At 54.7% G+C, this 19,688-nt stretch overlaps 1 protein-coding gene, 2 non-coding genes and 1 pseudogene across 3 annotated transcripts; 1 reads left to right on the forward strand and 3 right to left on the reverse strand.

Annotated features, from left to right (window-relative positions):
* Positions 1-4,076: 4,076 nt before the first annotated feature.
* Positions 4,077-7,486, forward strand: LOC145459979 (uncharacterized). Its single transcript, XM_080338422.1, has 8 exons — positions 4,077-4,174; positions 5,179-5,310; positions 5,371-5,584; positions 5,649-6,037; positions 6,098-6,371; positions 6,433-6,814; positions 6,873-7,175; positions 7,234-7,486. The coding sequence occupies exons 1-8, from the start codon at positions 4,155-4,157 to the stop codon at positions 7,479-7,481; spliced, it is 1,962 nt and encodes a 653-aa protein (XP_080194548.1). The 5' UTR covers positions 4,077-4,154; the 3' UTR covers positions 7,482-7,486.
* A 3,994-nt stretch (positions 7,487-11,480) lies between these two features.
* Positions 11,481-13,179, reverse strand: LOC145460026 (large subunit ribosomal RNA; annotated as a pseudogene).
* A 281-nt stretch (positions 13,180-13,460) lies between these two features.
* On the reverse strand, positions 13,461-13,614 carry LOC145459996 (5.8S ribosomal RNA). The gene has a single exon (XR_013921659.1). It is a non-coding gene; the product is annotated as a 5.8S ribosomal RNA (ribosomal RNA).
* Positions 13,615-14,040: 426 nt separating this feature from the next.
* On the reverse strand, positions 14,041-15,865 carry LOC145460003 (small subunit ribosomal RNA). Its single transcript, XR_013921666.1, has one exon. It is a non-coding gene; the product is annotated as a small subunit ribosomal RNA (ribosomal RNA).
* Positions 15,866-19,688: the final 3,823 nt, after the last annotated feature.

Below are 19,688 nucleotides of genomic sequence, written 5' to 3' on the forward strand. Positions count from 1 at the left end.
GTATGGGCCCTATGTTAAGGTATGGGCGAGGTCGAAAAACGACTAAGTCCGAAATTTTCCTCGGAGAAAGTTGATTTTTTTTGCCGGCCAAAAGCCCGCCTAGAGACCCCGCACACGAAGTTTGGAACCGATCCGAGCAAGTCCGGCGCGCCCGCCCATGTTAAGGTATGGGCCCTATGTTAAGGTATGGGCGAGGTCCGAAAAACGACCAAGTCCGAAAAATTCCTCGGAAAAAGTCCAAGTTTTTTGCCGGCCAAAAGCCCGCCTAGAGACCCCGCACACGAAGTTTGGAACCGATCCGAGCAAGTCCGGCGCGCCCGCCCATGCTACGGTATGGGCCCTATGTTAAAGCATGGGCGAGTGTCGAAAAACGACTAAGTCCGAAAAATTTTTTTTTCCCCTAAAAACCACACGGGCGCGTTCCCCGCATTATTTGAAGACGCCCTGCGAAGGAATTATCCCGATCCGACCAACGGCTCGGCCTCCAGAGCCGGTCAAAGGTCCGTTTTTGGCGGCCTTTAACCGGAGATATCTCGGCTCCGGGTGGTCCGAATTCGATAATTTTTTTTTTCCCGGATTCGTCTCGCTGCGCCGCTTCCAACGAGGGGTCCCGCGTCGGTCTGGCCCCAACAGGGGCCGAGCTATTCGCGAAAAACTCGTATCTCGGCTCCTGTGCGCCGTAGAGCTACGTGGATAGTCGCAATGGACTCCTGATGCCAAAGCGAGGGCGAAAATTTTTCTTTCTCGTACGGCCTCCCAGCGACCGGAAAAGTGGCTAGCGGCGGTCTACGGGCTCCCCCGAGTCCGACGGTGGCCTTTATTTGGAAATCGAAGAAAAAAAATTTTTCACCTCGTCGGATTTTTTCTAAGTCCGAAATCTCCATACTATAACACGGGGCCGAGATCGTGAAAAAGTTAAAGTCCGAAAAAAATTTTTTCACCTAAAAACCACACGGGCGCGTTCCCCGCACTGTTTGAAGACGCCCCGCAAAGGAATTATCCCGATCCGACCAACGGCTCGGCCTCCAGAGCCGGTCAAAGGTCCGTTTTTGGCGGCCTTTAACCGGAGATATCTCGGCTCCGGGTGGTCCGAATTCGATAATTTTTTTTTCCCCGGATTCGTCTCGCTGCGCCGCTTCCAACGAGGGGTCCCGCGTCGGTCTGGCCCCAACAGGGGCCGAGCTATTCGCGAAAAACTCGTATCTCGGCTCCTGTGCGCCGTAGAGCTACGTGGATAGTCGCAATGGACTCCTGATGCCAAAGCGAGGGCGAAAATTTTTCTTTCTCGTACGGCCTCCCAGCGACCGGAAAAGTGGCTAGCGGCGGTCTACGGGCTCCCCCGAGTCCGACGGTGGCCTTTATTTGGAAATCGAAGAAAAAAAATTTTTCACCTCGTCGGATTTTTTCTAAGTCCGAAATCTCCATACTATAACACGGGGCCGAGATCGTGAAAAAGTTAAAGTCCGAAAAAAATTTTTTCACCTAAAAACCACACGGGCGCGTTCCCCGCACTGTTTGAAGACGCCCCGCAAAGGAATTATCCCGATCCGACCAACGGCTCGGCCTCCAGAGCCGGTCAAAGGTCCGTTTTGGGCGGCCTTTAACCGGAGATATCTCGGCTCCGGGTGGTCCGAATTCGATAATTTTTTTTTCCCGGATTCGTCTCGCTGCGCCGCTTCCAACGAGGGGTCCCGCGTGGGTCTGGCCCCAACAGGGGCCGAGTTATTCGCGAAAAACTCGTATCTCGGCTCCTGTGCGCCGTAGAGCTACGTGGATAGTCGCAATGGACTCCTGATGCCAAAGCGAGGGCGAAAATTTTTCTTTCTCGTACGGCCTCCCAGCGACCGGAAAAGTGGCTAGCGGCGGTCTACGGGCTCCCCCGAGTCCGACGGTGGCCTTTATTTGGAAATCGAAGAAAAAAAATTTTTCACCTCGTCGGATTTTTTCTAAGTCCGAAATCTCCATACTATAACACGGGGCCGAGATCGTGAAAAAGTTAAAGTCCGAAAAAAAATTTTTTCACCTAAAAACCACACGGGCGCGTTCCCCGCACTGTTTGAAGACGCCCCGCAAAGGAATTATCCCGATCCGACCAACGGCTCGGCCTCCAGAGCCGGTCAAAGGTCCGTTTTGGGCGGCCTTTAACCGGAGATATCTCGGCTCCGGGTGGTCCGAATTCGATAATTTTTTTTTTCCCGGATTCGTCTCGCTGCGCCGCTTCCAACGAGGGGTCCCGCGTGGGTCTGGCCCCAACAGGGGCCGAGTTATTCGCGAAAAACTCGTATCTCGGCTCCTGTGCGTCCTAGAGCTACGTGCATAGTCGCAATGGACTCGTGATGCCAGAACGAGGGTGAAATTTTTACTTTTTCGTACGGCCTCCCAGCGCCCGCAAAACAGTGTATTCGCCTTCTACGGGCTCCCACGAGTCCGTCGGTGTGCGGGAAATCGGAATCGGAGAAAAAAAAATTTTCCAAAATTTTCTCAAAAATCGATTAGGTCCAAACTCTTGTTTCGGCGGGTACTGCTTTGTCGATATCGCTACTGGTCCGCGTCGGAGACCAGTTAAAGAGGTCTCTCCCTGTTGTAGGCCCTGCACCAGACAACCACAGCGAGATTTAGGACCTTAAACAGTGTCACGGCCCCGTAATTGTCGCGCAAAATTCAAAAAATCGTAAAAAACAGTGTTTCGGCGGGTACTGCTCCGTCGATATCGCTCCTGGTCCGTGTCGGAGACCCGTAAAAGAGGTCTCTCCCTGTTGTACTCCGAGCACACGACAACCACAGCGAGATTGAGGCCCTGAAACAGTGTGACTGCTCCGCAATAGTCGGTCAAAAACCCAAAAAAATTGAAAAAAATCGTGAAAAATCGTGTTTCGGCGGGTACTGCATCGTCTATATTGGTAGTTGTGCGTGCCGGTTACGTGTAAAACTGGTTTAGGCGTCTTGTAGACTTGGCACAAGACAACCAGAGCGTGATTTAGGACCTTATACAGTGTCAACAACCGCCCAAAATGCATAAAAATCGTCAAAAAACGTGTTTCGGCGGGTACTGCATCGTCTATATTGGTAGTTGTGCGTGCCGGTTACGTGTAAAACTGGTTTAGGCGTCTTGTAGACTTGGCACAAGACAACCAGAGCGTGATTTAGGACCTTAAACAGTGTCAACAACCGCCCAAAATGCATAAAAATCGTCAAAAAACGTGTTTCGGCGGGCCCCAGACCGATTTTCGAGAAAAAAAATTTCGGGCCCTCTATGACGTAATAATGACCCGGGAATATATTTTTCCAGAAAATTCTCGCCGCGCGCTCATATGCTAGTGAACTGTCGCGTTAGAAGGACGTTCGGAGTGGATTACCGTGCATCAAGAACATTTATTGGAATCTCAAGTCACCGGGTGAGTGAAAATTTCTTGTAGTTGTCAAATCCACATGCTTTAGCGTGGCGCGATTCGGCGAAATAGCTTTAACCGAGTCCAAAACCGTGTTTCGGCGGGTACTGCATCGTCTATATTGGTAGTTGTGCGTGTCGGTTACGTGTAAAACGGGTTTAGGCGTCTTGTAGACTTGGCACAAGACAACCAGAGCGTGATTTAGGACCTTAAACAGTGTCAACAACCGCCCAAAATGCATAAAAATCGTCAAAAAACGTGTTTCGGCGGGTACTGCATCGTCTATATTGGTAGTTGTGCGTGCCGGTTACGTGTAAAACTGGTTTAGGCGTCTTGTAGACTTGGCACAAGACAACCAGAGCGTGATTTAGGACCTTATACAGTGTCAACAACCGCCCAAAATGCATAAAAATCGTCAAAAACCGTGTTTCGGCGGGTACTGCATCGTCTATATTGGTAGTTGTGCGTGCCGGTTACGTGTAAAACTGGTTTAGGCGTCTTGTAGACTTGGCACAAGACAACCAGAGCGTGATTTAGGACCTTAAACAGTGTCAACAACCGCCCAAAATGCATAAAAATCGTCAAAAAACGTGTTTCGGCGGGCCCCAGACCGATTTTCGAGAAAAAAAATTTCGGGCCCTCTATGACGTAATAATGACCCGGGAATATATTTTTCCAGAAAATTCTCGCCGCGCGCTCATATGCTAGTGAACTGTCGCGTTGGAAGGACGTTTTTAGAGGATTACCGTGCATCAAGAGCATATAATGGAATCTAAAGTCACCGGGTGAGTGAAAAATTCTTCTAATTCCGAAATCCCTATACTTTAGCGTGGCAGGATTCGGCGAAGTAGCTTTTACCGAGTCCAAAATAGTTGGATTTCGGGCCGTAACTCGTATCCATAACTCGTCGCTATCTCAGCCCCGGTAACTCCGAATCGGAAAATTCTCATTGTATTGTATTCTTCCCTTTGCGCCAATTCGAACGCGGGATCGTTTAACTATGTGCTACATACACGAGTTGAGTTATTGGACTACACGTCTCGAAAAATTCCCTATACTTTAACATGGCGAGATTTTGCGGAAGTCCAGCTTCCATAAGGAATGCATGGGCCAGTTTTCGTGCCATATCTCAACTCTGGGTGAGCCCAGCACGACGAACGAGCCACCGAAGTGTTGGAAATCGCGCGATGGTCACGTCGATGTGCAGCTCGATGATGTCCGACCTGGGGGAGGACCGCTTGCGGCCTCCAAAGTGGCCTTTGATTAGCCGTGACGTCACAGTCGGCGGAAATCCCATAAGGAATGCCTGGACCGGTTTTCGGCAAATATCTCTTTTCTGGGACGGCCCAGAATGACAAACGACGCACCTCCCGGCTCCTAAGCGCGCGCTGATGACGTCGATGCGCGGCTCGATGGGGTGGGGTCACGTGTGGGGGCGCTAGAGAGCGGCGAATATCGGATTTCCGGTAGGGTTTCCGGCCATTATCTCTTCTCTGGGACGGCTAATAATGACAAACGACGCACTTCCCGGCTCCTAAGCGCGCGCTGGTGACGTCGATGTGCGGCTCGATGGGGTGGGGTCACGTAAGGGGCGCTAGAGAGCGGCGATAATCGGATTTCTGGGGGTTTTCTGCCATTTTCTCTTCTCTGGGACGGCTCAGAATGACAAACGACGCACCTCCCGGCTCCTAAGCGCGCGCTGGTCACGTCAATGTGTGACTAGATGATGCGGGGTCACGTAGGGAGCGCTAGAGAGCCGCGAATATCGGAGTTTTATTGTTTATTCCAGCGATCCTGTTACAATTCGACCCACTAAAAGAATAAGACTCGACCGATGTCAAGTCTGCCATATACCCACCAAAGGTCATAGAACGCGGCATCTGAGGAACGTTCATAAGTGGTCAGTCGAGAGAATTAAAGAGTAAGATTGTCGTTGGCTTATTTATAACAACTAGAAGCCAAAAAATATTACATGTCGCAGGTCCGCTCGCTACTTGCGCGAGCCCAAGCAATACATCAAGGAATGTCGCCCACGGTCTTGGTGTGGACTCTGTTCTAGACCAGTTGCCACGGCCTATAAAGCAACACACTGGAGGATTATCCATTCCGATAAAATACGCGACGGCTTCGGGATAGGTTGCGAGACCTACCAGGAAAACTTTAAAAAGTTGACCTTCGAGTCCGACTTTTCAAGCGTGAGTAACTCTGAAGGTAATGTGTCACTTTTTTACCGAAATAATGCAGATCCGTTTATTACAGCTCCTCTCCCTGTACGAAAGGCATCGCCAAGTGCAAGCGCTCGACGAAGTCAACACCAAAATGGTCGTCAGCAAACTAAAATCAGTTTTCAAGAAGTTTGTGGTTGACGAGCCGGAACAATTAGTCACGTACATTTCTAACGCCGACGGGAGACTGTCCGCGAGCACTATTTTCAACACCCTGGCGTCGCTAAAGGGATTTCTTGAATTTGCGCGTATGCAGCATCCGGCATTGTTGGAAAAAGTGGTTTCACCGGACAACCAACTGAGAGCCCTACAAATCATCGCGACGTACTCTAGAGCGACCAATAAAAGAAGAAAGCGGCAGCACGAGAAACGTTTGTCTCTCGACATGGACGTCATCAATAAAAATTGGCCGAATATCAAAAGGTTCGTGCTAAGGTTAAAATATCGTAAAGTTTTAAGTTTAATATGCGTGTTTTTTTTTAGAATGATCAAAAGCGAAACGTTTAAAAGAGACCTCCATCAACCGTTAACAGACGAAAACGTGCGGGATTGCTTGGCCGCGACAATCATCCAGGTCGGACTTGCAAGTGGCACGAGACTGTCATATTTTCGTAGAGTGACCGGATACGAGCTTAGCCACGCCGTCCGTTCCGTGAACGATCCCGAAATGTTAGTCATACAGGTCAACCACAACAAGTGCCTGTCGAGTCAGGGTTTGTTGGTTATGACTCAAAAAGACTATGACCGATTCAAACAGGTAGGTGTTACGAAGATATGAACGTGTAATGGAGCGGTCTAAAACCTCTTTTCGATTTCAGATTTGCAAGCAAACCAATCCAAACTTGGATTTGTCACGGGAAGAAGTCGCGTTGCGAAACTCGAACGGCAAGCCGTTCCAAAATTTATCGGTTTGTGTCGTGGAATACCTCAGTACCCACGAAGTCAGCCTAACGTACCAGCACCTCCGTAAAATAGTCGCCACGATGGCGAGTTCGCTTGACGACATTGGACAATATCATGTTGCGATGTCATCGTCGCACAGCACGGAGGTCGCGAGTCGACACTATGACGGGATAGGCAGGACCAAGAGGGCGGCTGCCGGGGCGATTCTATGCAGAGAAATGCTCCGCAAAGCCGTGAACAGTACACACGATGACTTATATGCGGAGTTGGCCGCGTCAAAAGCTCCCCCAAATGAAGGTATGTAAAGCCCTATAAAATTATAACGTCATATATCTGACCGCAACTGTTGATTAAGGATCATTTGAATCACCGAACCCAACCCCGACCACAGTTCAACCTGAGCTGCCAACAAAGGACGATATCACTTTACGCACCGAAAATGATACGCAATCAAACGGAGCTAATTCGGAAACTCTATTCGCTACGGACCGGGACACACGGATCGTCAGACCGACCCCAACCCCGACCACAGTTCAACCAGAGCTGCAAACAGAGGACGATAGCACTTTTCGCACCGAAAATGACACGCAATCAAACGGAGCTAATTCGGAAACTTTATTCGCTACGGACCGGGACACACGGATCGTCACAAATGAGGGTAATCTATTTGCTATTACTGTCCAAAATTCCATTTCCAATCATATTCAAACCCGCAGATAATGACGTCGAGGAAATAGCGAATTCGATATGCAACCGTCAGAGAGGGACAAAGACCACGTTGACGAACGAGCTAGTGGAGAAATTGATCAAAGACTCTCGTTTGCATGCGTTTTATTACGATCGTGGACCTCTACTGAGCAGGATAGTTCACGAATATAAATCGGAATGCTATTTAAACTTTCAGCAAATGCGTTCAAAAATGAGATTCATCAAGTCGTTTTTAAAGACAAATAAACCTGGATGAACGGAGTTTTGTTCTTTGACTCTTGATTTTGATCCCCAAAATCGTGAGAACGAGCGTGGCGCCTACCATGATACGCCTAAGCCCCTTTCACGACGTCGAGAACGCGACGCACGTAAACTTAATGCGAAATTCATGTCCGGCTCCACAACCTCACGATGACGGGCATGGATGATGAGATCCCGGACACGTTTTAACGCAAAATGAAGGCGCCAATAAAGTCCCTTGACATGCGTTTGGTGCCTTCGATACCCGGAATTTGGCGCCTCCGATACCTGGAGCCGATCACGAAAGCGTGACGGAGTCCGGAATTTTTCCGGATAAAGTCGAAATGTCACAGTATTGGCGTATGCTTGAATTCGTGGCGACGATCATGAGTGGCGCCGATCATGAAAATCGATCAGGTCTTATGCTTAATCTGATGGCGCCATCATGACTGGCGCCCATCATGAAAATCGACCGGGTCCGAAATCCCTATCGTAGGTGAATTCGGCCGTGAGGAATGCGTTGGTCGTTGTTCGAAACCCCCTGGTCGCGTTCTACTGCTCCCGTAGCGTTCAACGGTTCAACATGACACGAAATTTGCGTCTTCAATACGTGGCGCCTATCATGAGTCCGGAATTTTTTCCGGCTAAAGTTCCAATTTTTTGCCGGCCAAAAGTCACCAACGAGAGCCCACACAGGATTCTGGAGATGATATGAGCAAGTCTGAAATGGCCGTCTATGTTACTTTGTGTGGGCTAGGTCGAAAAACGACCAAGTCGTAACTACTGGCGACATCATGAGCTGGCGCCTATCATGAGTCCGGAATTTTTTCCGGCAAAAGTTCCAATTTTTGCCGGCCAAAAGTCATCCCTGAGACCCCGCACACGAACTTTGGAACCGATCGGAGCAAGTCTGGACGGTTCACCGTAAGGCCCCATGTTAAAGCATGGGCGAGGTGCGAAAAACGACTAAGTCCGAAATTTTCCTAGAAAAAAGTTGAACTTTTTCGCCGGCCAAAAGTCATCCATAGGACCCCGCACACGAAGTTTGGAATCGATCCGACCGAGTATAGGCGATCCGCCCATGTTAATGTATGGGCCCTATGTTATAGCATAGGCGAGGTGCGAAAAACGACTAAGTCCGAAATTTTCCTCGGAAAAAGTTGAACTTTTTCGCCGGCCAAAAGTCATCCATAAGACCCCGCACACGAAGTTTGGAATCGATCCGACCAAGTATAGGCGATCCGCCCATGTTAATGTATGGGCCCTATGTTATAGCATAGGCGGGGTGCGAAAAACGACTAAGTCCGAAATTTTCCTCGGAAAAAGTTGAACTTTTTCGCCGGCCAAAAGTCATCCATAAGACCCCGCACACGAAGTTTGGAATCGATCCGACCAAGTATGGGCGATCCGCCCATGTTAATGTATGGGTCCTATGTTAAAGCATAGGCGGGGTGCGAAAAACGACCAAGTCCGAAATTTTCCTCGGAAAAAGTTGAACTTTTTCGCCGGCCAAAAGTCATCCATAAGACCCCGCACACGAAGTTTGGAATCGATCCGACCAAGTATAGGCGATCCGCCCATGTTAATGCATGGGCCCTATGTTAAAGCATAGGCGGGGTGCGAAAAACGACTAAGTCCGAAATTTTCCTCGGAAAAAGTTGAACTTTTTCGCCGGCCAAAAGTCATCCATAAGACCCCGCACACGAAGTTTGGAATCGATCCGACCAAGTATAGGCGATCCGCCCATGTTAATGTATGGGCCCTATGTTAAAGCATAGGCGGGGTGCGAAAAACGACTAAGTCCGAAATTTTCCTCGGAAAAAGTTGAACTTTTTCGCCGGCCAAAAGTCATCCATAAGACCCCGCACACGAAGTTTGGAATCGATCCGACCAAGTATAGGCGATCCGCCCATGTTAATGTATGGGCCCCATGTTAAAGCATAGGCGGGGTGCGAAAAACGACTAAGTCCGAAATTTTCCTCGGAAAAAGTTGAACTTTTTCGCCGGCCAAAAGTCATCCATAAGACCCCGCACACGAAGTTTGGAATCGATCCGACCAAGTATAGGCGATCCGCCCATGTTAATGTATGGGCCCTATGTTAAAGCATAGGCGGGGTGCGAAAAACGACTAAGTCCGAAATTTTCCTCGGAAAAAGTTGAACTTTTTCGCCGGCCAAAAGTCATCCATAAGACCCCGCACACGAAGTTTGGAATCGATCCGACCGAGTATAGGCGATCCGCCCATGTTAATGCATGGGCCCTATGTTATAGCATAGGCGAGGTGCGAAAAACGACTAAGTCCGAAATTTTCCTCGGAAAAAGTTGAACTTTTTCGCCGGCCAAAAGTCATCCATAAGACCCCGCACACGAAGTTTGGAATCGATCCGACCAAGTATAGGCGATCCGCCCATGTTAATGTATGGGCCCTATGTTAAAGCATAGGCGGGGTGCGAAAAACGACTAAGTCCGAAATTTTCCTCGGAAAAAGTTGAACTTTTTCGCCGGCCAAAAGTCATCCATAAGACCCCGCACACGAAGTTTGGAACCGATCCGAGCAAGTATAGTCGGTCCGCCTATGCTAAGGTATGGGCCCCATGTTAGAGTATAGGCCCCATGTTAAAGTATGGGCGAGGTGCGAAAAACGACTAAGTCCGTTGATTGCTTCGGCGATTCTCGAGATTTTGGCCGAGGCGCCAGCCCCGGCCGGCCGCGGCCAGAGTCGGGCGCCCGACCGGGGTCGAAATCGGGGTCGGTCTTCGGGCCATAACTCCGCTCCCCGTGGTCCGATCGAGACGAACGAACCACCGTTGAGATCGTCTCGACGCGCTCTACGCGCTCGTATAGGTTTCGGAACACTAAAATATACTTTTGGAATTTCGACTTTTCCGGAATCGAGACAAAAAGGTCGACCCGATGTCAAAGACACAAGGTCGACCGTTTTACCTCGATTTCGTGACCAAAACGAAAAAAAAGATGGAGGAACACCGAGGGCGCCGCCAGCCGACGCCGCAAAGGCGTCGGAGGCCCGCGCCCGCGGTGCCCTCGATGTCCCCGATCGTCGATCCGGCGGAAAACGCGGCCCGCCCTCGGCCTCCTCTGAGGCCGGCGGAATCTCGGAGCCGGCGCCGCCCGCGCCTCGCCTGGCCGGACGGCGGTCTGCAGGGCGCGCGCCCGAAGCAATCAACGGACTCTGTCGTTTTCACCGAGGCGGCTCCGAGCTCGGCCGGCGGCGGCACGATCCGCGGGCCCGCCTGCCGTCTCGCTCGGCCGGAGAGCCGGCGCGGCCACCCAAGAAGGTCGGCTCGCCGCCGTGAGCTACGCGGGCCCGCCTGCCGTCTCACCCGGTCGGCGCCGAGGCGGCGCCAGGGGGTCGGCGCTCTCGGCAGGCCTCACGGGACGGCCGGCGAGCCGTCTCCCGAGCCGCGTCCCGGCCGGCGCCGAGGCGCGGACCGCGCTGTTTTGTACAAGTCTCAGGCGGGTAAACGGCGGGAGTAACTTATTCCACGGGCTCGGCGCGCACTCCGGCATAGGCTCAGAGGGCCGGGCGCTCCGATCGACTCTGCGGCGGCACGGCCGGGACTTCGATCCCGGCAACGCACCCCGGCCGGCGCCGAGGCGCGGACTCTGTCGTTTTCCACGGCCCAGGCACTCTGCCTTGGGCTTCAAGGGCTGGGGACTTCAGCCCGCTCTGCGGCACGGCCGGGACTTCGATCCTGGCAACGCGCCCCGGCCGGCGCCGAGGCGCGGACTCTGTGGTTTTTCCACGCGGCCCAGGCTCTCTGCCTTGGGCCCGGGCGGCATCCGAGGTTCGCCTCGGTTCGGACTCTGTCGATTTTCCGAGGCCGGCACCGCGCTCCGGCAACGGCCCACGCAACGCGCCGAATCTGACGCGCCGCGCTCCGGCCGTCGCCCACGCAACGCCGCGGCCCAAAGCTCACACCTCCCACGCCCCCGCCAGAGGCGGCGGAGACAGCGAGAAAAAAGCGCCCGCGCCCGCCCAGAGGCGAGCCCGGGCGCTGATCATAGATCTCGGGGATGTCTTTCAACGCATCGCAGCGAGAAACTGCTCTAGCGGGTACGACACCCCGATCTCAAACTAGGTCGTCTGCGAATGAAGCGGCACCTCGCCCACGCGAAAAGTGCTACCGTCGTCTCGGCCAGCCCAAGCTTACGGGCCGACGAAGGGTCAACCGACAAAGGCTCCGTCGGCGCCGCCCGCAAAGGCGGCGCCTAGCCGCGCCTCGCTCGCCTCGAGGCACCCGGGACGTCGTCGCTACTCAGGCGGGATTCCGACTTAGAGTCGTTCAGTCGTAATCCCCCAGATGGTAGCTTCGCGCCATCGGCTTGTCAGCCGTGCGCATGAACCAAATGTCTGAATCTGCTGTTTCTCTCGTACTGAGCAGAATTACTGTCGCGACAACGCTTCCTCAGTATGGCAAAACTAACCTGTCTCACGACGGTCTAAACCCAGCTCACGTTCCCTATTTGTGGGTGAACAATTCAACGCTTGGCGAATTCTGCTTCGCAATGATAGGAAGTGCCGAAATCGAAGGATCAAAAAGCAACGTCGCTATGAACGCTCGGCTGCCACAAGCCCAAGTCAGACTCCCCGCCTGACGCTGTCTTAAGAGCGGGTCGCCCGCGGCTCGAAGGCCGCGAGCTTCCAAGGCATAGTTCACCATCTTTCGGGTCCCAACGGGAACGCTCTCGCTCGGCCGCCCCGGCGGCGGCGGCCGGCCGGTCGTGCTCGCGGCCCCGCGAGGGGCCGGATCCGACCTCGCGCGTCCGTGACGCGCTACAGTTTACTTTCGCTCTCGGGTCTCGTACCGCCCGTCAACTCGCGCTCGCGTTAGACTTCTTGGTCCGTGTTTCAAGACGGGTCGGGAAGGTGGCCGACACGACCGCAGACCCCGCGCGCGAGGCGAACGCCCGACCCCGACGACGCGGGAGCCGCCGGCACCGCGAACGGTACCGCCGACGCCCGACGCCTGCCGCGGCCGCACGAACGCCCGCCGCCTCCGGAGAGGCGGCGCGCGCGGCGCCGTCACCTCGGCCCCCGGCCGGCTTTTCGCGCGCCCGGCTGTGACACCGCCGCCCGCGAGGGCGACGGCCACCTTCCGAGCGCGTTTCTGGCCGACCGCGAGCCGGTCGCGGCCCGCCCGGGGAGCTAGTGCGCCGGTGCGTCACGCGCGCCCGGACGCGGACAGGGCTCGCGCCTCCGCCCTTCGCCCGGACGCGCCCGCGCGCCCGACTGAAAGCGACCCCGAGCCCGGACGGGCCCTCCCGTTTACCTCTCGACGGTTTCACGTACTTTTGAACTCTCTCTTCAAAGTGCTTTTCAACTTTCCCTCACGGTACTCGTTCGCTATCGGTCTCGCGACCGTATTCAGTCTTAGATGGAGTTTACCACCCGCTTCAGGCTGCATTCTCAAACAACCCGACTCCGGGAAGACCCTCAGCGGCGGCGGCGCGCGCCCTCGCGGGCCTGACACCCTCGCGGGGGAGAGGCCTCGATCAGAAGGACTTCGGCGCACGCCGGCCGTCGCATTGGGTCTTCCTTACGTCACATTCCGGCGCGCTTCGAGAACGCGCAGGTTCGACGCTGGACAGATCCCGCTTCACTCGCCGTTACTCGGGGAATCCCCGTTGGTTTCTTTTCCACCGCTTAATAATATGCCTAAATTCAGCGGGTAGCCTCGCCTGAACTCAGGTCGAAGTCGTACCTCTGCCGGCCGCTCGCCTCGGCCGGCTCCGGCTCGCTTAGACGCCGGGAGCCGCTCCTCGCAAAGCCGAACGGCGCTTCGACCGCCAGTACCGCGCGCGGAGGCGCGATCGCAACGGCGGCCGAGTCGCAGAACGACCGGGTCCGGCCCCGACGCAGGCGCGCGCCGGTCTACCTCGGGGCGACGGGCTTCGCAGCCCGACGCCCAAACTTTCAGCCTTGTCTTCTCCGCGGGCGGCCCAACCCAAAGCCGCCACGCGCATCGTCACTCGCCGACGCTGAGGCAGACGCGGCGCCGGGATTTGCCCGACGCCGCAATTCGCGTTCAGAATATCGACGTTCAATGTGTTCTGCAATTCACATTACTTCTCGCACTTAGCTGCGTCCTTCATCGACTCGCGAGCCTAGTGATCCACCGTCGAGAGTCGTACTCTCTTTGCTCGTAGGACAACCGCATCGCGTCGCGCATCGTTTTCGTTCGAGGGACTCGGACCTAGAGGCGTTCGGTCTCGGTCCCCCGTCTCGCTCGCGGCGACTCGGACCCGGAGGTCTCAGCCGCCCGCGACGCCTACTTGCTCAAGGCAGACGCCGCTTAACACAGTCTCGTTCGCGGCGACTCGGACCCAGAGGTCTCAGCCACCTCCGCGCCGACTAGCTCAAGGCCGACGCCACTTTAGAGCGTGCCCCGACGACGGATTCCCCGGCCCGCCGTCGAACGCCTGCTCGAATTACAGTCTCGTTCGCGTTAACCGAGCGGCGCCCGCAGGCACCGCGACGCCGAGTCCTCGCGGACCCGGCGCCAGATCGAAGACACTTGAATTGAGGGGCGACCACCGCGGCTCGCCACCAACGATAATGATCCTTCCGCAGGTTCACCTACGGAAACCTTGTTACGACTTTTACTTCCTCTAAACGATCAAGTTCGGTCGCCTTCACTGCGTACCGCCGCGGCCGTCTCCAACCGCGACGGGGCAGATCCGAGGATCTCACTAAACCTTTCAATCGGTAGTAGCGACGGGCGGTGTGTACAAAGGGCAGGGACGTAATCAACGCGAGCTGATGACTCGCGCTTACTGGGAATTCCTCGTTCGAGGGCAACAATTGCAAGGCCCTATCCCAATCACGGACGGGGTTCAACGGGTTACCCGGACCCTTCGGCCCGGGCGGACTCGCTGATCCGCCCAATGTAGCGCGCGTGCGGCCCCGAACATCTAAGGGCATCACAGACCTGTTATTGCTCGATCTCGCGTGGCTAAAAACGCCACTAGTCCCTCTAAGAAGTTTCACGCCGACCGCCGAGGGTCGCGTAACTATTTAGCATGCCAGAGTCTCGTTCGTTATCGGAATTAACCAGACAAATCGCTCCACCAACTAAGAACGGCCATGCACCACCACCCACAGAATCAAGAAAGAGCTGTCAATCTGTCAATCCTTCCCGTGTCCGGGCCGGGTGAGTTTCCCCGTGTTGAGTCAAATTAAGCCGCAGGCTCCACTCCTGGTGGTGCCCTTCCGTCAATTCCTTTAAGTTTCAGCTTTGCAACCATACTTCCCCCGGAACCCAAAGACTTTGGTTTCCCGGAAGCTGCCGGCGAGGTCGTCATCGTAACGCCCGCCGATCGCCAGTTGGCATCGTTTATAGTCAGAACTAGGACGGTATCTGATCGTCTTCGAACCTCTGACTTTCGCTCTTGATTAAAGAAAACATTCTTGGCGAACGCTTTCGCAGTAGTTCGTCTTCCGCCGATCCAAGAATTTCACCTCTAACGGCAGAGTACGGACGCCCCCGGCTGTCCCTCTCAATCATTACCTCGCACTCGCGAACGCCAACGAAACGAGACCGAGGTCTTATTCCATTATTCCATGCAACACTATGCAGGCGAAAAACCTGCTTTGAACACTCTAATTTTTTCAAAGTAAACTCGTCGGTCACCCCGTGCACCCGATCAAGAACACCCGGGAAGCGCCGACAGGCGGAACTCTCGACGCCGGTGCACGCCCTTCGACGGACGGACCGGCGCCGCGCGCTCTTCATCCAACTACGAGCTTTTCAACCGCAACAACTTTAGCATACACTTTCGGAGCTGGAATTACCGCGGCTGCTGGCACCAGACTTGCCCTCCGATGGATACTCGACAAGAGTTTTAGAATGTACTCATTCCGATTGCGGGGCCTCGTTAGAGTCCCGCATCGGTATTTTTCGTCACTACCTCCCCGTGTCGGGAATGGGTAATTTGCGCGCCTGCTGCCTTCCTTGGATGTGGTAGCCGTTTCTCAGGCTCCCTCTCCGGAATCGAACCCTGATTCCCCGTCACCCGTTATCACAAAGGTAAGCCCGTAGCCTACCTTCGAAAGTTGATAGGTCAGACACTTGAATGGTAGGTCGCCGCCGCGAAGGCGTGCGATCCGCGTGGTTATCCAGAGTCATCGAAAGAGACGGGCCCGCGAAGGCCCGGTCGGGTTCGAACCAATAAAAGCGCGCCTCCCGGAGTCGGCGCTCGGTCGCATGTATTAGCTCTGGAATTGCCACAGTTATCCACGTTAGCTCTCGCAAGGACCAAATAAACCAAGACTGATTTAATGAGCCGTTCGCAGTTTCACTTTACGTTCAGTTCGTACTTACACCTGCATGGCTTAATCTTTGAGACAAGCATATCACTACTGGCAGGATCAACCAGATATCTCTCGCGCACTGCGAGCGTCCGCCCCTGGGCCGGGGGTCGGACGTCGGGACCAAGGCGCTCCGCGGCGCCGGCGCCGCCGTTCTCGGCGCCCGTCGCTTTCTTTCGCTCTCTCGATCGCGAGGACCGTTCTCGGGTCGCCCGCCGTCGTCTCGTGGGACGCGGACACCCGCCGTTCACCGCTTAATAGAATCTGCTCGCCGCACGGAACCGAATCCGAGAAGGACGCGAGGCCTGCCGCCGGGGCTCGGGCGCTGCGCTGCCGCGACGCGATGCACGGATAAGCGCCCGGAGCCGCCGCGGCTGACCGAGGACGTCGTGTTTGTATAGCGGGCCTTCCCGCTGACTGGGCGGAGCGTCGCGTCCACGCCGCGTCTTGGTGAGTCCGCTATCCGATAAGCCTCGTGGCCAGGAGAGGTGCGATGTTCTACGACCGACCTGTTCCCGCCGTCTACGGCATATCGGGCAAGCTCGCTCTCGGCGGCGATGGCGTCCGAAACGCAGGGACGCGACGTCCGTTCGCGCTGGAGGCAAGGGCCGCGAGGCCCAGCGTGGGGGACGAGGCATTTGTCGACCGCTGTACGCGTCCGAGACGCGGGGACGAGGCATTTGACGACCGTGCACGGCGCCCGAAGGCGTACTACGCGTCCTAGACGCGGGGACGAGGCATTTGACGACTGTTCGACGCGTCCGAGACGTGGGGACGAGGCATTTGACGACCGTTTCTCGACGCCGGATTCTCTCCTCCGGGACGCCGCTTGGCTACGTAGGAAGGGTCTGGGCCGCGAGGCCCGAAGGACGACGCATCGCGTCCGCGCAACATTTATTGAGTCCGCTCTCCGATATGCCTCATGGCTGTATGACAGGTGTAGGGTCACTATCATCCATATCCCGCCGTCTACGGCATACCGGGCAAGCTCGCTCTATGCAGCGCTTGGCGACACGCAACGTTTAAACCCGCGACTCGAGGTTCGCCGACCCGTGATTAGTGCTGGCTTCGCACCCCCATATGCTTTCGCTCCAACCGGTGACGACGGATCAGTTCCGCCGCGCCGACAGCCCCTCTCGCCGGCAGATTCAACGTTTCGCGCCCGGCCTCCCGTCAGGCGCCGGGCGCGCGCCCCTTCCTATATTAGTCTTTTTCCGAAAACCCTGGTGACTTTTTTCTACTTAGTCGTTTTTCAGAGCCGAACTAAGGCCGGGGGGCCGGAAAATTTTCGCCGACCAAAAAAATTTTTTTTCCCGAAAAATAATTTTTTTTTTCCGAAAAAATAAAAAAAAAATAAAAAAAAAATTTTCCCCAAAGGCCTCCCACGGGACCCCCCACACGAAGTTTGGAGCCGATCCGACCAAGTATAGGCGATTTGCCTATGTTACGGTATGGGCCCTATGTTAAGGTATGGGCGAGGTCCGAAAAACGACTAAGTCCGAAAAATTCCTCGGAAAAAGTCCAAGTTTTTTGCCGGCCAAAAGTATCCCTAGAGGGGCCCCACACGAAGTTTGGAGCCGATCCGACCAAGTATAGGCGATTTGCCTATGTTAAGGTATGGGCCCTATGTTAAGGTATGGGCGAGGTCGAAAAACGACTAAGTCCGAAATTTTCCTCGGAGAAAGTTGATTTTTTTTGCCGGCCAAAAGCCCGCCTAGAGACCCCGCACACGAAGTTTGGAACCGATCCGAGCAAGTCCGGCGCGCCCGCCCATGTTAAGGTATGGGCCCTATGTTAAGGTATGGGCGAGGTCCGAAAAACGACCAAGTCCGAAAAATTCCTCGGAAAAAGTCCAAGTTTTTTGCCGGCCAAAAGCCCGCCTAGAGACCCCGCACACGAAGTTTGGAACCGATCCGAGCAAGTCCGGCGCGCCCGCCCATGCTACGGTATGGGCCCTATGTTAAAGCATGGGCGAGTGTCGAAAAACGACTAAGTCCGAAAAATTTTTTTTTCCCCTAAAAACCACACGGGCGCGTTCCCCGCATTATTTGAAGACGCCCTGCGAAGGAATTATCCCGATCCGACCAACGGCTCGGCCTCCAGAGCCGGTCAAAGGTCCGTTTTTGGCGGCCTTTAACCGGAGATATCTCGGCTCCGGGTGGTCCGAATTCGATAATTTTTTTTTTCCCGGATTCGTCTCGCTGCGCCGCTTCCAACGAGGGGTCCCGCGTCGGTCTGGCCCCAACAGGGGCCGAGCTATTCGCGAAAAACTCGTATCTCGGCTCCTGTGCGCCGTAGAGCTACGTGGATAGTCGCAATGGACTCCTGATGCCAAAGCGAGGGCGAAAATTTTTCTTTCTCGTACGGCCTCCCAGCGACCGGAAAAGTGGCTAGCGGCGGTCTACGGGCTCCCCCGAGTCCGACGGTGGCCTTTATTTGGAAATCGAAGAAAAAAAATTTTTCACCTCGTCGGATTTTTTCTAAGTCCGAAATCTCCATACTATAACACGGGGCCGAGATCGTGAAAAAGTTAAAGTCCGAAAAAAATTTTTTCACCTAAAAACCACACGGGCGCGTTCCCCGCACTGTTTGAAGACGCCCCGCAAAGGAATTATCCCGATCCGACCAACGGCTCGGCCTCCAGAGCCGGTCAAAGGTCCGTTTTTGGCGGCCTTTAACCGGAGATATCTCGGCTCCGGGTGGTCCGAATTCGATAATTTTTTTTTCCCGGATTCGTCTCGCTGCGCCGCTTCCAACGAGGGGTCCCGCGTCGGTCTGGCCCCAACAGGGGCCGAGCTATTCGCGAAAAACTCGTATCTCGGCTCCTGTGCGCCGTAGAGCTACGTGGATAGTCGCAATGGACTCCTGATGCCAAAGCGAGGGCGAAAATTTTTCTTTCTCGTACGGCCTCCCAGCGACCGGAAAAGTGGCTAGCGGCGGTCTACGGGCTCCCCCGAGTCCGACGGTGGCCTTTATTTGGAAATCGAAGAAAAAAAATTTTTCACCTCGTCGGATTTTTTCTAAGTCCGAAATCTCCATACTATAACACGGGGCCGAGATCGTGAAAAAGTTAAAGTCCGAAAAAAATTTTTTCACCTAAAAACCACACGGGCGCGTTCCCCGCACTGTTTGAAGACGCCCCGCAAAGGAATTATCCCGATCCGACCAACGGCTCGGCCTCCAGAGCCGGTCAAAGGTCCGTTTTGGGCGGCCTTTAACCGGAGATATCTCGGCTCCGGGTGGTCCGAATTCGATAATTTTTTTTTCCCGGATTCGTCTCGCTGCGCCGCTTCCAACGAGGGGTCCCGCGTGGGTCTGGCCCCAACAGGGGCCGAGTTATTCGCGAAAAACTCGTATCTCGGCTCCTGTGCGCCGTAGAGCTACGTGGATAGTCGCAATGGACTCCTGATGCCAAAGCGAGGGCGAAAATTTTTCTTTCTCGTACGGCCTCCCAGCGACCGGAAAAGTGGCTAGCGGCGGTCTACGGGCTCCCCCGAGTCCGACGGTGGCCTTTATTTGGAAATCGAAGAAAAAAAATTTTTCACCTCGTCGGATTTTTTCTAAGTCCGAAATCTCCATACTATAACACGGGGCCGAGATCGTGAAAAAGTTAAAGTCCGAAAAAAAATTTTTTCACCTAAAAACCACACGGGCGCGTTCCCCGCACTGTTTGAAGACGCCCCGCAAAGGAATTATCCCGATCCGACCAACGGCTCGGCCTCCAGAGCCGGTCAAAGGTCCGTTTTGGGCGGCCTTTAACCGGAGATATCTCGGCTCCGGGTGGTCCGAATTCGATAATTTTTTTTTTCCCGGATTCGTCTCGCTGCGCCGCTTCCAACGAGGGGTCCCGCGTGGGTCTGGCCCCAACAGGGGCCGAGTTATTCGCGAAAAACT

The sequence above is a fragment of the Botryllus schlosseri genome, unplaced genomic scaffold (genome assembly GCF_051294905.1).
Source record: "Botryllus schlosseri isolate E-star unplaced genomic scaffold, Bs_hap1 Bs30a, whole genome shotgun sequence".
NCBI lineage: Eukaryota > Metazoa > Chordata > Ascidiacea > Stolidobranchia > Styelidae > Botryllus > Botryllus schlosseri.